The sequence below is a fragment of the Monodelphis domestica genome, chromosome 5, assembly GCF_027887165.1.
Source record: "Monodelphis domestica isolate mMonDom1 chromosome 5, mMonDom1.pri, whole genome shotgun sequence".
Lineage (NCBI taxonomy): Eukaryota > Metazoa > Chordata > Mammalia > Didelphimorphia > Didelphidae > Monodelphis > Monodelphis domestica.
This window is the reverse complement of record NC_077231.1, coordinates 132,585,539-132,599,926: the sequence shown is the minus strand read 5'-3', so window position 1 is coordinate 132,599,926 and position 14,388 is coordinate 132,585,539. Positions and strand designations below refer to the sequence as shown.

Genomic DNA, 14,388 nt, shown 5'->3' with positions numbered 1-14,388 from the left:
CAACACAATAATTCTTCCAATATATTGGTGGAACACTTAAAACTTGACATCTGTATCATTTTTTTCTTTCCTATTCCTTTTATACAATACAAAGAATTCCTAGAAAAATATCTCCTCTGACTTCTGTGAATCATATAACTTCACAGAAAAAAATTCATTTTTAAAAAAGCAATGAAAATTATGATTTTGGTCATTAGTATGTGTAATTTCTATATGGTTATTTTTACTATTAAATTTTGGTATTCGACTTTGACATTCCATCTCTGAGGCAAAGAAGAATCCTATCTTTACTAAACAAATATAATTTTATTGTTAACTTTACTACATATTAACTAGATTTGTTTATTTTAAACAGGAAAGATTGTCATTGATGGGATAGACATTTCTAAACTCCCACTGCACACCCTACGTTCCAGACTTTCAATCATTCTGCAAGATCCAATACTATTCAGTGGTTCTATTCGGTAGGTCTCTGAGTGCTGTGAGAAGTGCCAAAACAGCTCACAAATGAGGAAACATTTATTAAGTATATCCTATGGACTGAGGTACTGGGTAACATTTCATGTTTAGATACCCTCAAAGGAATTACATCTAGTAAGGAGATAGACAGAAATATATACAATATTATACGAAGTCATTTGCTAAGAACTCCTTCTGCACTTTTCCCCATATCATATCCCTCAGATGTCTTCTATCTCCTCCTTAATTTCAGTTTCTGATGAAGAGAGGGCTCCTCTCTTTGCTAAAGCCAACCTCTCCGTAGTCAGTCTTGATCCCATCCATCACCTTCTGTCTTCTCCATCAGATTATCCCCACTGTTTTCTCCACACTCTCTAAATCTTGGATCTCTTCTTATCTACTGTTTCCTTCTCTTCCTCCTACAAAAATGCCTGCCTCTGTCCCCCATCTTAAAAAATTAGCCTCAAAAAACATGTTTAATATATTCTTGTTGGCTGATTGATTCATAAAGACTTCTAGAAAAAAAGTACCCTGTGAGTTCTAAGGGAGCAGGTTGTTATTGACTTGAAGAATCCAGGAAACTTCATAGAGAGGTTTTAATTTGATTTAAAAGATTAATATAAATTTGTGTGTAAATTAGAGAGTGAAAGTTAAGAAATAAAATAATTGTTACTTTGAGCCCTCCATGTATATGCTAAAAAGTTTACAGAAGATGCTTTTCTCTTTAAGTATGTGTATAAAGATGTCTGCAATAAAAGACTAGGGCTGTTTATACAAGGCACAGTTATGCAAGTGATAATGTTTGAAGTTTTCCCATTAGAAATGCAGTACTTAGATTCACCAATTTTATTATGGTTAGCCTTATCTGAAAGTTTCAAAACAGAATGTTCCTGAAGAATTAAAACATAAGACAATGCCAGGCATGATATTAGTTCACATTTTTCTTTTACAACATGTCTGTGCTGTCCCATTTGCATTTTCCTTTTTTTAAATACCATTATCCTTTCATTGTCACTTCCCCGTGCTAATGTCACTTCCCTGTGATATTACTTCCTTGTGATTCTACCTTAGAATCTTCTTTCCTTATAATAATGTACAGTGAAGCAAAACAGACACATTGCATTATCTCATATATCATAATAAGTATAACTCTATCTAGCACAGTGCTTTACTGTGCATTATATCATGATCAAATAAATATTCACTTTTTATTGCTCAATAAATTCCACTTGATTGATAAATTGATTTTCCCTTGCAGATTTAACCTAGATCCTGAATGTAAATGTACTGATGATAGACTTTGGGAAGCTCTAGAAATTGCACAACTCAAGAATATGGTCAAGTCACTTCCAGGAGGTCTGGGTATGTCTTTGAATGAACATAACACTTCAATGTCTTTTTTTTTTAAACCTATGTTTGTTTACATTCATGGTCTATAGTGTGTTTATCTGTATATCTGTAGTAAGTTCATTCAAATAACATGGAATTAGCCTCATTATACTAACATTCCTTTATTTAAGGCTCTTTTTGCTAAATCATTTGGAGTGATGTCCTAGAGGACCCGTCAATAGATGTTCCAGATTTAGATCAAATTCTCGTATATCTGTACTAACCACTTTTAGGGGGAGAAAAATTACCTAAATATGCTAACTTTCACATTTTCCCCATTCTTATCAAGTGCCTATCAAGGTAGGCACATAACACTAAATTAGTCTTCCCTATACATACAGAACCCACTATTAATTGCTGTTAGTGAGTGGTCCATTTGGTACCAATGCAGTGTTCATAAAGTGACTAGAATTGTGTAGATGGAAACAACCTTCAGTCTACACAGGCTTGTATTTTGCTACTAGGAGTAATTAGTGTTCAAGGAATTTTTACTCTAATATCAAAAGTAAAATTTTATGTATATCCCACTAGCCTGTGTGACGTTGGACAAATCACTTAACCTCTGGTTCAATTTAGTTGTCTATAAAATAATAATAATAATAATAGCACCTACTTCTGAGGGTTGCTGTGAGGATCAAATGAGATAATTAGAAAATTCTTAGCATGTAGTGCCTGACACACAGTAAGCCCTATACAAATGCTATCATCATCATCATCATCATCATCATCATCATCATCATCATCATCATATCAGAATGCTTTTTTTTTCTTACTTTACTATGCCCAGGACTGAATTCCTAGTTTTTCACACATGGTACTATATCTTCTCACCCTGTCTTTCCATTGGTTTAGAATAGCTTTCCCTCTTCATCCCAGTTTCCTGGCTTCCTTTAAGACTCAGTTAAAATCCTCCTTATGCAAGAAATTTTTTCCACTCCCCCTTCTCTACCCTGCTAATGCCTTTCCTATGAGATGACTTCACATTTATTCTGTATGCATCTTTTATGTACAATTTCTTGCAGGTTACCATTAGAATATGAGCTCCTGGAGAGCACAGATGATATTTTTGCCTTTCCTGGTACCCCTAACACTCAGTACAGTGCCTGGCCCAAAGTAATCAAATCTAATTGACTGAAAAATCTTATTTTCTTTTGTGTCAGCAGTTTTAAACTAGTAGAAGAAGGTAATGTAGACTTGATGTTAGACAACAAAATATGTTATAGACATAGTATATATCCAGATTTTTTAGTTCAGTATTTTAGACTAAAGACTAGTTCATCGTTGTTTTTTGGTCATTTTAGTCATGACCCCATTGGGTGTTTTCTTGGTAAAGATATTAAGAGTGTTTTGCTATTTCTTTCTCCAGCACATTTTACAAATGAGGAAACTGAGGCAAACAGGGTCACACAGCTAGTAAGTGTCTGAGGCAAGGTTTGAACTAAAGAAGATGAATCTTCCTAATTCCAGGCCCCATACTCTAGCAACTTCACCACCTAGATTCCCTATATTTCATACTATTCTTATAGAAGAGATGGGGAAATGTGAGCTCACCAATAGAACAGTTAGATGGAATTTTTATGGGTTAGAGTAGTCATTAATGGCTCTCAGAATAGCTTCCTTGGGTTCATGGTATTCCATAGGTCCATATTAACTGAAAAGCACACCAATTACAATAAAAATGTATACTTGAAATAATGATCCAAAGCTAGATGAACTCAAAATTGATAGCATATTTTTAAAAAAAGGTGGTTGTAATTGAACATTTCTCCTATTAAAAACACCCTCCTATAATATATGAACACAGAGCTATCAGATATGGCAGAACACACATGCAGGGGGCATATGCAGCTGGAGCACATTCATAGACTTCTTATCAGTCTGATAGCTAATTGAGCTGAAAAATATCATGTCTGTCTTTTGAACTGAACTTCCTTCTGGTAACAGGATAAAAATCCCCCTTCCCATCCCCATTCTGACTTAGTGTTTAACTTGAGACATTTCCTGATTGCCAACCTACATTTCCCCACAGTGGACTGGCATTCCTTCAAGCGCCATTGGGCTGTATTAGCTCTGAAACACTATAACTTCCCTCAGTTTCTAAAATTCTCTTGGCTTCCGATGCAAATGGATACCTAAACAACAACAAAAATAAAAGTTGCCATATTCCTTTAAAACAGTTGTTCTAGAAGAAACACACTGTTCCCTGCTTTCTACATGCAAATGTTGTCTAAACTTTATTAGGCTTTGAGTTATTTACACTTCATTTTCTTAGGTTTCCATTTCCTCATCTGTAAAATGAAAGGGTTGGATTATTTTCTTTCTAGTTCTATGTGATTATGGCTTAATTTTCTATTTTTGGTAATAGAGAGCCCTTGTACTATGTTAAAGAAAAATATTTTTAACTTCCATCTTGTTGGTTCCGTATTGTTTAGTCTTCTTTCTTTTAGTTCTCTCAGATTCTAAAGATGTTAATAGAGTTGGGAATGGAAAGAGAGAAGTGGAACTCCCAAAGGGAATAAGTTCAAAACCAAGAACATGCTGGAATGATATAGGAATAGGTTACTCAATGAGATAATAAGCACCTGAGCATCTTCTTATAGTATCCAGTTTGGGTCTAAATATGATGCCCTTGGTCAGGTTATCTGCAGCATGGGTTGACCAGTCCAAAGTATTAAAGGCAAATGGTGATGAAGAATGTTTTAAATCAGGGGATTTAAAACCTTTAGATTTATGGATTAATTTATCAGTATCCATTTAGGCTATTATATGCTAGTCTTTGATAGCAATGTCCCAATTCAGTGAGGCCTGTTCTTCCTGCATGCTTATTCTGTCTTCTTTTAGTTCCTAATTGCCCCAGATGGAAGAGGGGACCATTATGATGGATTCTTTGCTCAAAGGGAGAATATAGCACATTCCAAATTTGATTGCTATTCAGAAAGCTGCTGAGAGTAGAGGAGTGAGATGAAGAGAAAATAGAATCTTTATCTCTGTCTCAATTCTTAGGGGGGAAAGGTCCAAGGAATTTTTATAAATAATAAATGTGTATTAACCTATATTTTTAAATTTAATTTGATAACCTAATTAGTTATTTCAAGATTAATTTATCTTTCAAGTTGATTACTCCTTGTGACCCCCTCTTTCAACTACAGTCAGAAACTACCCATTAGGGTGGTTACTGCTTGGATTATGATCTACTTGGTTCCTTTAATTGTATTCTGGGCACTTTATAAGAAACAGAATCCAGTTTCCCAGGGTCTCTAGATTCTGCATCCCAAAAGTGAATTGCATGAAAAGCCTCTGAATGTCTAATCCAAATGTGTAATCATTGTCAGGAATAAAGCAGTGGTAACATGAGGGGTATAGTTAATAAAGGAAACTGGGAAGTGAACCTGGATTAGACACCACAACTGATAGTACCTGGAAGTTATTGCCAATAAGACCCCAAGTAATAAAGTCCACAACAGTTGAGTAAAATGTGCCTTGTTTTTGTTTAGTCATTTTTCAGCTGTATCTGATTCTTTGTGACCACCCCATTGAATGCTCATTCCTTTTGTTTTTCCTCAGCAACAGCATAACTAATCAATTACAATGAACCAAACCTTCATTTAAGTGGTAGGCATATAGCAGATAGGTATAACAATTTTCTGTGTTGACAAAGATGCATTTAATAATACCCACTTTGTAAAATGTCAACACAATAAAATGGGAAAGGAATGAATTGAAAGGGCCAGAGCATACTTGGGAGCCAGGCTCCTGCAGGACCAGTGAAGGGATGAGGGATCTACCCTCTGCCCCATCCCTTTCCCTCCTCCCCTCTGGCAGACTCCAGAGGTTCTGGTGGAGGTTGAGATTGCATCTTTTCTCTCTGGGTGTTTCTGCGTCTGCTTCTCTGCTGGCTGTTTTATCCATGACACATTGGGCATCATGGTGAACAAGCAGGCTAGGGCGTCTTGGGAACATTTGGCCCATCACATCTTGGCCATCTTTGCCTTTGTCTCGGTCATCTTTAAGAGCTGCTTCATGACAGGTGGGGTCCTGACCTTCTTTGTGAAAGTCAGCAACAACTTCCTTATGAAAAGATGATGATGAAGTTCAGCAATCATCAGGACAGTGTTTTCCACAAAGTCAATAAACACATCAACCTGGTCATGTACTATCTACGCCACCCCCACCTCCCTGCCTACCTCATCACCTTTTTCCTTTATTATCCTGGCCAGAGGACACGGGGACCCTGTAGGCTCAGCATCCTGATGATGCTGGATTTGATGGTTCTCATCAATTTTCCCCACCTCTCCTTCAACTGGACTTCTGTTCAGATAGGGCTTCCCCTTAGCATAACAAACACAAGTTTCTGACTGAATTAGTCCAATCCATTATATGGTAACTGCAGAGACTTACTTTAATCCATGTGGCACAGTCCCTCTTCTACCATGGGTACCTATTTCTCTACCAATTTACATATACTCTTGAGGGGGGATAAAAGGGCTATGGTGGGCTATAATGAAAAAAAAAACAGAATACCCTAGGTTTTAGTTCCAACTCTGCCACTGACTAGCTAGAGGACTTCAAGCAATCTATTTTCTGGGACTCCATTTCTCTATCTGTAAAATGTTAGTTGAATTCCAACTCCAACTTTGCTTCCAGCCCTAGAAATTTATGATTCAATGATATTACACTTTTGGCCTCAACAAACTGACCTAGTATAATGGCTATTAGAATTTATTAAGCACCGTGCTTAGGTGCTGGGGATAAGAACACAAGACTGAGACAATCCTTGCCCTTAAGAAGTTTACATTTTACTGAGCAAGAGACAACTACCTTTGCCTAAATTGAGATAATCCAAGTTTTTCTGCCTTATTCAAGCTCCCTCCTCACTATCTCCAAAAAAAAAAAAATCATCTGTTATTGGAAATAATCCAAAGAGTACTTTGCCTCTGGAAAACAATATTGTCAGTAGCCTGTGTGTTATCTTGGGACACAGTGGCTTCTTCCCAACACATCCTTCTATTTTGTTCATGGAAACTTTCAGTTGTGCTCCTCTGACATAATCTTTGCTTCTTCTTGATCTAGATGCAATTGTCACTGAAGGTGGAGAAAATTTTAGTGTGGGCCAAAGACAGTTGTTTTGCCTTGCCAGAGCCTTTGTCCGCAAGAGCAGCATTCTCATCATGGATGAAGCCACAGCTTCTATTGATATGGCTACAGTGAGTGAATAGCTTCAGTTATAAAGTTGGCTCATTAACTATGGCTTAAGGGAATGTGCTGTATATGAGCACCAGTTGAGCTTCTCAAAGTCCAGGTAGTTGGCCCAGATTATTGGTCTATTTCTTGACTAAAAATCTACAACAAAACAAAACAAGAAAACTTTACACATATATATTTATACATGCATATACAGGTATACATATGCATATGTATACTCTATATAGGCAGGCCAATTTTCTATCTACTTTACCTTGTTAATACACACTCACTCACTCACTCTCTCTCTAATAGGATTTATTGGGGTATCCCAATGCCATAGAACCTTCAGAATTACAAACAGATTAGATTGGGACCTCCTTCAGAAAACTCACAATATGATGGGGCAGGAATCTCTCTCTCTCTCTCTCTCTCTCTCTCTCTCTCTCTCTCTCTCTCTCTATATATATATATATATATATATATATATATATATATATATATGTGTGTGTGTGTGTGTGTGTGTATGTGTGTGTGTGTGTGTGTGTGTGTGTGTGTGTGTGTGTGTATTCTTGGCAAGCAATGTGTAGAGTATAATTTTAAAATAATTTTTCCTTAGACAAGAATTGAAGAATAAGCAACTTTTAAAAAATTCAAGGCTGAGCTCTGGGATTCCAGTTGAGCTCTGGCCTAATACCTAATGTTTTTTCTAATTAACATAAAAAAACAAACTAAAACATTTTAATGACATTACTTGTCAACAATGCTTATTTAGAATCATAATTTTCTGTTTTAAATATTAGAGTAGTGTTTTACTATCAATACCCTACCCCCATAAACACACACACACACACAAAATCCTTTTAAAACCATTTTGGGGGTTGGGGGCTGGTTCTATTGGTGTTTGGGTGTGGAATGTTGCATATACTGTTGGATACAATTGATGCATACATTGGTTTTCCTAAAGAGTCGTTATTCCTTTTCTTTTTAAAAATTTTGGTAGAAGGAATAAGGCTGTGAAGGACAAGGGAGATGGATATATTTGAAAATTAAAATTGTATAAAAATAAAACAGTAATTTAATTTGATGCTTTTGAAGAATGATAAAAATGTATAATGAATCAAGAACAGGTAACAAGTTGGACAGAACATGGAACAATGCTAGAAAGATTGTCAAGAATTACAAAGCCTTACAGAATGATTAAAGAATGAATAAGGAATTACAGAATGATAGGAGATTAATGAAGGAGGACAAAAAGGGGTAGTTTTTTTTTCCTTAGTTATATTAACCTTAAAAGAGTGAGAAAAAGAATGACTTCTGGTGCCTTTGTCTTACAGGAAAACATTTTGCAAAAAGTGGTTATGACTGCCTTTGCAGACCGCACAGTTGTAACAATTGCTGTAAGTATAGGAGACATTATTAATTTGATCCTCTTTGCTTTTGAATGATTAAAATACATTTCTATATTAAATTAGTTATTCCTCTAGCTGAGTTACTGTATATGTGCTCCTCAAAACACGAGAAAATTATCTCCAGCTTAAAAATCTTTTCATCAAAACTTCCAAACTACCTTTGGGAACTTCAGTTTAAAAATAAACTGAACATGTGGATCTATGGCCATAAAATCCAGAGGAATTCATTTGATGGTTATACATTTAATTCTACTCTTTTGCAATGGAAGGCTATCCCTCCCTAACAAAGATATTCATATGGAACAGTTCTATTCTTCAACAGATGTCTCACTTGCTTTCCCAGGAGCATAATCTGGTGGTCTGAGCAGCAGTTTAGGAATCAGGATTCCTAAATTTGATTGCCAAATATGCTACTGGTTTTCTGCACCTAATTTAAGTGCTGTCATTGATACCACTGGGGAAGAATACTTGCTGTCCTTGTAGCATGGTTCCACTTTATTTAATTTTGGAAAGTGCTATGCCCATGTCATCAAAATGACTGCAGAGTATCATTTTCATGTTGTACCTTTATCTTAGAAATTTTAAATAATTTATTCTATTTCCTACTTGATATAAACTCTTGTTTTTTTTTTTCCATCTAGCCCCTTTGCCTTTCACTGGTTGTTGGGGAAATTCTTTCTTGTATTCAGAATTACTTTCTTTCAATAAGCCAACTGGACATTTTCCCTCTTGCTGACTCTTCCTCTTGTTCTCCTTTCTGTTCTTTTCTTTCTAGCATCGAGTGTCTTCTATCATGGACGCTGGCCTTGTTTTAGTATTTTCTGAGGGTATTTTAGTGGAATGTGACTCTGTTCCAAACTTGCTTGCTCACAAGAATGGCCTCTTTTCCACTTTGGTGATGACCCACAAATAGACCATCACAATCTACTCAACATTTAAAGCATCTCATTCTCTGGTAGTTATTTTACCAGCTTCTGTACCATAATGCAAAGATAGCTGTATGCAAGGGTGCGGAAGTACAGTGGGGAGGGTGGCTGGCCACTGGCCTGTATTGCCCCAAAGAAAAGAAATTGCCTTGAATTTGCCTTATATTATTTAAATTATGCAAATGCATATAAACATATGTGTATTAACATAAATTGGATAAAAGAATATGATTTTAATTTTATATCAAGAATGAATCTATTACCACTAGACTAATTTTGTCGTTTAAGGGCCAATTTCAGTATCTCTCAGTGTGTTACTTACGTGTTTTCATAAATATTATGCATGTCTGTTGTTTGACTTTTAAATAGTACATTATTCACTGAAATTAATTTTCTGTGGCTTAAAGTCTTGCCAAGATGGCATGCATGAAATTGCTGTGCTAGTCCAATTTGGCTGTGTGTGTGTATGTGAGTGATTAGGGGTGATGTTGAGAGAGGGCAAGTGGGAAAGATGGACGAGGAGGAGGACAACTTACACAAATTGGGAGAGAAATGATCCCCACCAAGACTGATAAAGACAAACGTGTGGTGTAGTGTTTTTCTTTTGCACCCTGCCCCCCTTACCTAACTCTATACTCTTTCAGTGTCCTCCTTCTATCATATCTATCCTACATATCTAGCCTTCTTGTGAACTGAAAATGAAATAATATATTTGTAAAAGTTTTCAAACTTTAAAATGTTGTATAAATGACATTGCTATTATTGTTGATGATGATGCCACCATGGTTCCTCATTCCATGGAAAGGTTACCTGATAAATTCCCCGAACCTGCCTGGTACCACATAAGTTGATCCATGTAAGCAAAAGTCTATTTTACATTTTGCAAGTCTGGCTATGATTCCCATTATGCAGAGAATACGGGGCTACTATATAGTCTAGCATGGAAGATTACCTGGCATGCATTATTAGAACAGACAGGAGCATTGTATCTTCTTGTCTGATTTCTGCTCTTTATATTGTTAATAGTTCCTCGTGATTCAATCCATGTATCACTTAACCACCTTCTTTTCTGCAACACACTTGGAGGATAAGGTACCATTAACTTAACAGAAACCTTTTTTGTGTTCAACTAATGGTGGATTTGGCTGCAAGGGAGAATCATGGTTGGGGCCAAATGTCAGATCATCTCTTCTCTGAAGCCATAGAAAAGGCCTTTGCACTGAAGGAAATAGGGAGGGATTTGACTATCTTTTTTTTTTATTTCTGTGATAAGGGTACCTTTTTTTTCCTTAACTAAGAACCTTTCTATTGATTTTATCAAATGACCTAGAAAATTAGGGAAGTATCTTAAGAAAGACTTGTTTCAAGCCACAATCTCTCAAATACTGAAGCATTAAATGTTACTCACATATTAAAATGGATTTTTCCATTGGCAATTAGATTAGTTCCTTCAGAAAGAATTAAGAATTTTGTCAACATTATTACCACTGATAGCATTTTATTAAAAAAATAATAATTTGGACTAATCAGATGAAACTAAGCTATATTTGCCATCTTGGCCAAAGTTTCTAACTTTTTAGTTCTTATCTTTTAATATAAATACGATGTTAGTGTAGCAAGCCAATGTTTATGGCAATCTATTTATGGATTTGGAGGCCTACTTGTTTCAGTGAATGGTTAAATTAATTTTTTAAAGATAACAGTTGTTAGGAAAACAGACGAATAATTAGGGTTTAGTTTAATTTTGTTTTTATTAAAGTATACAGATGTATAGTAAACCTTACAAAGCCCACCAAGTCTGTTTTTTCCAGAGACCAGAGTAGCTGATGTTATTCAAAGAAAAGTTCTTATAAAAAGAAAAACAACTCACTTCCTTCCCCCATTTCCCCAAGGGCAATACTTTTTGAATATATTATGTTGTATATACTCAAAGCTAACATAGCTTATGATAGTCCTAACAATGCATAGATTTAAAAAATAAATAAGCAACTTCTAGTTCCTGTCACACTCCATATGAGTATCATCTGTTGTCGAGGGACAACTATAATATCAAGCTTAGACACTGCAGATGTCCCCAGAAAACTTCCTACTGCTGAGGTATCTCAATACATTTTTAAGGGTTAAAATGGGGCCACAAAGAGAAGTCGCTAAGAAATACTGGTGAACCAGACCCACTTACAGGCATAGAACGTGGATGGAGGCTTGCTAAGCCTGTTGATGATAAATATATAATAATAAATGATAAATGTAGAGTGTTTAATTGAAGGATGGAGGTTACTCCTTAGTTCTCTCAAGGTTTGTTAACAGATACTATCACCACCCCTCCAGTCTGTGAGGAATTCAAAAGAACGGAGAAAGGTGAGGCTTCCTGAGTAGATCCTTGTCTTGTCTAACAATCCTAATTGCTTCAAACAAGACACTCTCATTGCATTCCAGGTAGCCCCTCAGAAGTTTCTTCCTGCCATTCATTAGCTTGCCATACATAATGCGTTAAACTGTGACATGGACCACAAGCATAGGCTGGATCTAGACAAGGAAGCACAAAATTATACAATCAAAGAATATTGATAGAACTGTAACCAGAGTAAGATTTCTGGAGCTCTATGTGGGAGTATCCATATGAATGGAAAATCTGCTCTCTCTTCTCCACAGTCCTTCAATCCATCCGTCCCCACACTTCCTGGTACTTTGCTACCTCTGTCCCTTGTGGCATTCTTGGTGTCTGCCTTTCCCCACAGGTATATCTGCTTTCCTCTCACCTACCTCATTCCCAGAGGGTAAGTTGTAAAGAGGCGCCATTTTTGTCAGGTACTCTGGGAAACATACTGCTCCCTGTCCCAGCACAGTTTTCCCATACTTTTTTGACCCATCTTGGATACCACAATACTTCTGAATACTGGTCTACCACAGCCCTTTTTTATATTCATTAAGTATCATTCATTCAACAAAGAGCTATTAAAATAATTTATCCTATCATTATGAAGATGAGCTGCACCAACCATGGAGATATTACATCATGATCTAAGTTCCTTATATATCTGTAGCCATAGTAGCCAGTCAACAAGTAAATGGTACCTCATTGTATAAAAATGTTAATGTACTTCTGCATCTCTTCACGTACAGACCAATAATAATGAATTCTTTTGATTATATACCTAAAATATTTTATTTTAAAACTGTTAATTTATGCACCTGAAAGATTGTAATAACAATATATTGGATTTGTCTTCTCCCCCATACAGCATCGAGTTCACACTATCCTGACAGCAGACCTGGTCATTGTGATGAGGCGAGGGAATATTTTAGAATACGACACTCCAGAAAGCCTCTTGGCTCAGGAAGATGGTGTATTTGCTTCTTTTGTTCGGGCAGACATGTAAAAGAGTGCCTAAAGGTCATTTACATCAAAGAAAAATTTAACTATTATCTGTTTAATGGAGTATCTTTTCTAATCTTTGGGGGAGAAGTCATTTTAACTTTTTTTCCACTTTGAAGCTTACAAAGGGTCCTTCCCATATGAATGACAGTTTTTAAAATAATAAAAAAATCACTTCACCAAAGAGCATACACATGTTCCCAGCCCTAGCTTGCCTAATGTTTTTATGTTTCTCCTAGATAGTAATTACTTCTTATTGTTTTATTGCCAACACAGTAATTATGAGAAAGCCAGTTAGACTACCTATGAGGATAAGGTTACAAAGTCTTGATTTGATCTAACCTCATCTTTGGTAATTCTTTGCAGAGGATTCTCAGCAATATAACCATTTATTTGTATTAATATATTTTCATGAACACTGATCACAAAGCAGTCATACTTTATTATTGATGTCTTCAGAAGATCAAGTAAGGAAATAAAGAATTCACTCGGTATATTGTACTTTTACTACACTGTTTAATCCATACCGATGAATAGTTTTTTTCTCAGTCTTTATCTCTTGGTTTCGCCTGTTACAAGGAAATCATCAAATTTCTAGTAAATATGAAATCACTCTAATTTAACAGTTCTTGTTCAAAATACTGACAATTTAAGAATTTGAAAAACAATACTCAATATATAGAGAGTTTAATACATCAAGAACACTTTCTTCTCCAACATTATAAGCTTCTTGAGGCTAAGCATTATGTTTCAATCATCCTTATATCCTCCCATAGCACTTAGCATGGTTTTTTACACTTCACAAATGTTTAATAAATGTTTATTGGACAAATTAATTTTAGGCTTAAATGTTAACTAGGGTAAAAATAAACTCTTATTTGTTCAGTGATTGAGCAGTTACATTCTCTTCTGTTGTTCTTCTCATCTGTAAGCCACAGAACACTACCCTAGATTTGAACATTCTGTGGGTACAGCTCATGACCTTCCATTCATGTGTTTAGTTGGCCAGACAGGGAGACGCATTAGTTCACAATAAAAGATAAAAGACATTTAATCAAACAAATAAAGTAAGATACAGAAAAAAATCCTCAAGCTCTGGATCTCAGCAACCCAGACTCTTCAGGGCTAGCTGCCATTCTCTACTGTCCTTATCTGAAATGCAATGGCTAGAAGGTTTTCTCCTTGACAGAGTAAGCTACTATTAATGCATTTTCAATGGTTGAATATGAGCCAAATCAGCCAGATGAAGCAGGAAACAATAAAAGCTAACAATAAAAAAGATAAGATGGTCTATTTTTTTTTTTATTATTTACTTCTGGGTTGATTCAAAAACTTTGCTTTAAAGCAACTTTCTGATTTAGGCTTGTATCTTAATTATTTGTAACTCCATTTACCTTCCTAACTGTGAGACTGAGTCTCTAAAAGCTATTTCAGGAATTGTACTAGAAAACAAAACAAAAAAAAAGTGTTTCATGGAGGCCAATTTACTAAGATGAGTTTTACTATCAGTTCGGCAAGCAAATGAAATTTGGGTAAACAAAAACTAAGAAAATAAGGTGATCACTTACTATCCCTAGTCCATATTCCTGCCCCAATTAAGTATAATTTCTAATAAAAAAATCTCCATTGTCCTCTTTTGTTTACC

The 14,388-nt window shown here is 35.7% G+C and overlaps 1 protein-coding gene across 4 annotated transcripts in view; it reads left to right on the top strand.

Moving 5' to 3' along the window:
* ABCC9 (ATP binding cassette subfamily C member 9) overlaps positions 1 to 13,632 on the top strand; it is a 194,794-nt gene extending 181,162 nt beyond the window's left edge. For 2 of the 4 annotated variants that reach the window (XM_007503530.2, XM_001362697.3), the window contains 6 exons: positions 356 to 464; positions 1,718 to 1,821; positions 6,919 to 7,052; positions 8,367 to 8,429; positions 9,217 to 9,396; positions 12,610 to 12,746. In XM_007503530.2, coding sequence (XP_007503592.1) covers positions 356 to 464; positions 1,718 to 1,821; positions 6,919 to 7,052; positions 8,367 to 8,429; positions 9,217 to 9,354 — 548 coding nt within the window. In that variant the 3' untranslated portion in view covers positions 9,355 to 9,396; positions 12,610 to 12,746. Of the gene's footprint in view, positions 1 to 355; positions 465 to 1,717; positions 1,822 to 6,918; positions 7,053 to 8,366; positions 8,430 to 9,216; positions 9,397 to 12,609 lie in introns of all 4 variants that reach the window. The other 2 variants (XM_001362608.3, XM_016425869.2) reach the window with 1 other exon arrangement.
* The last annotated feature ends 756 nt before the right edge of the window (positions 13,633 to 14,388 follow it).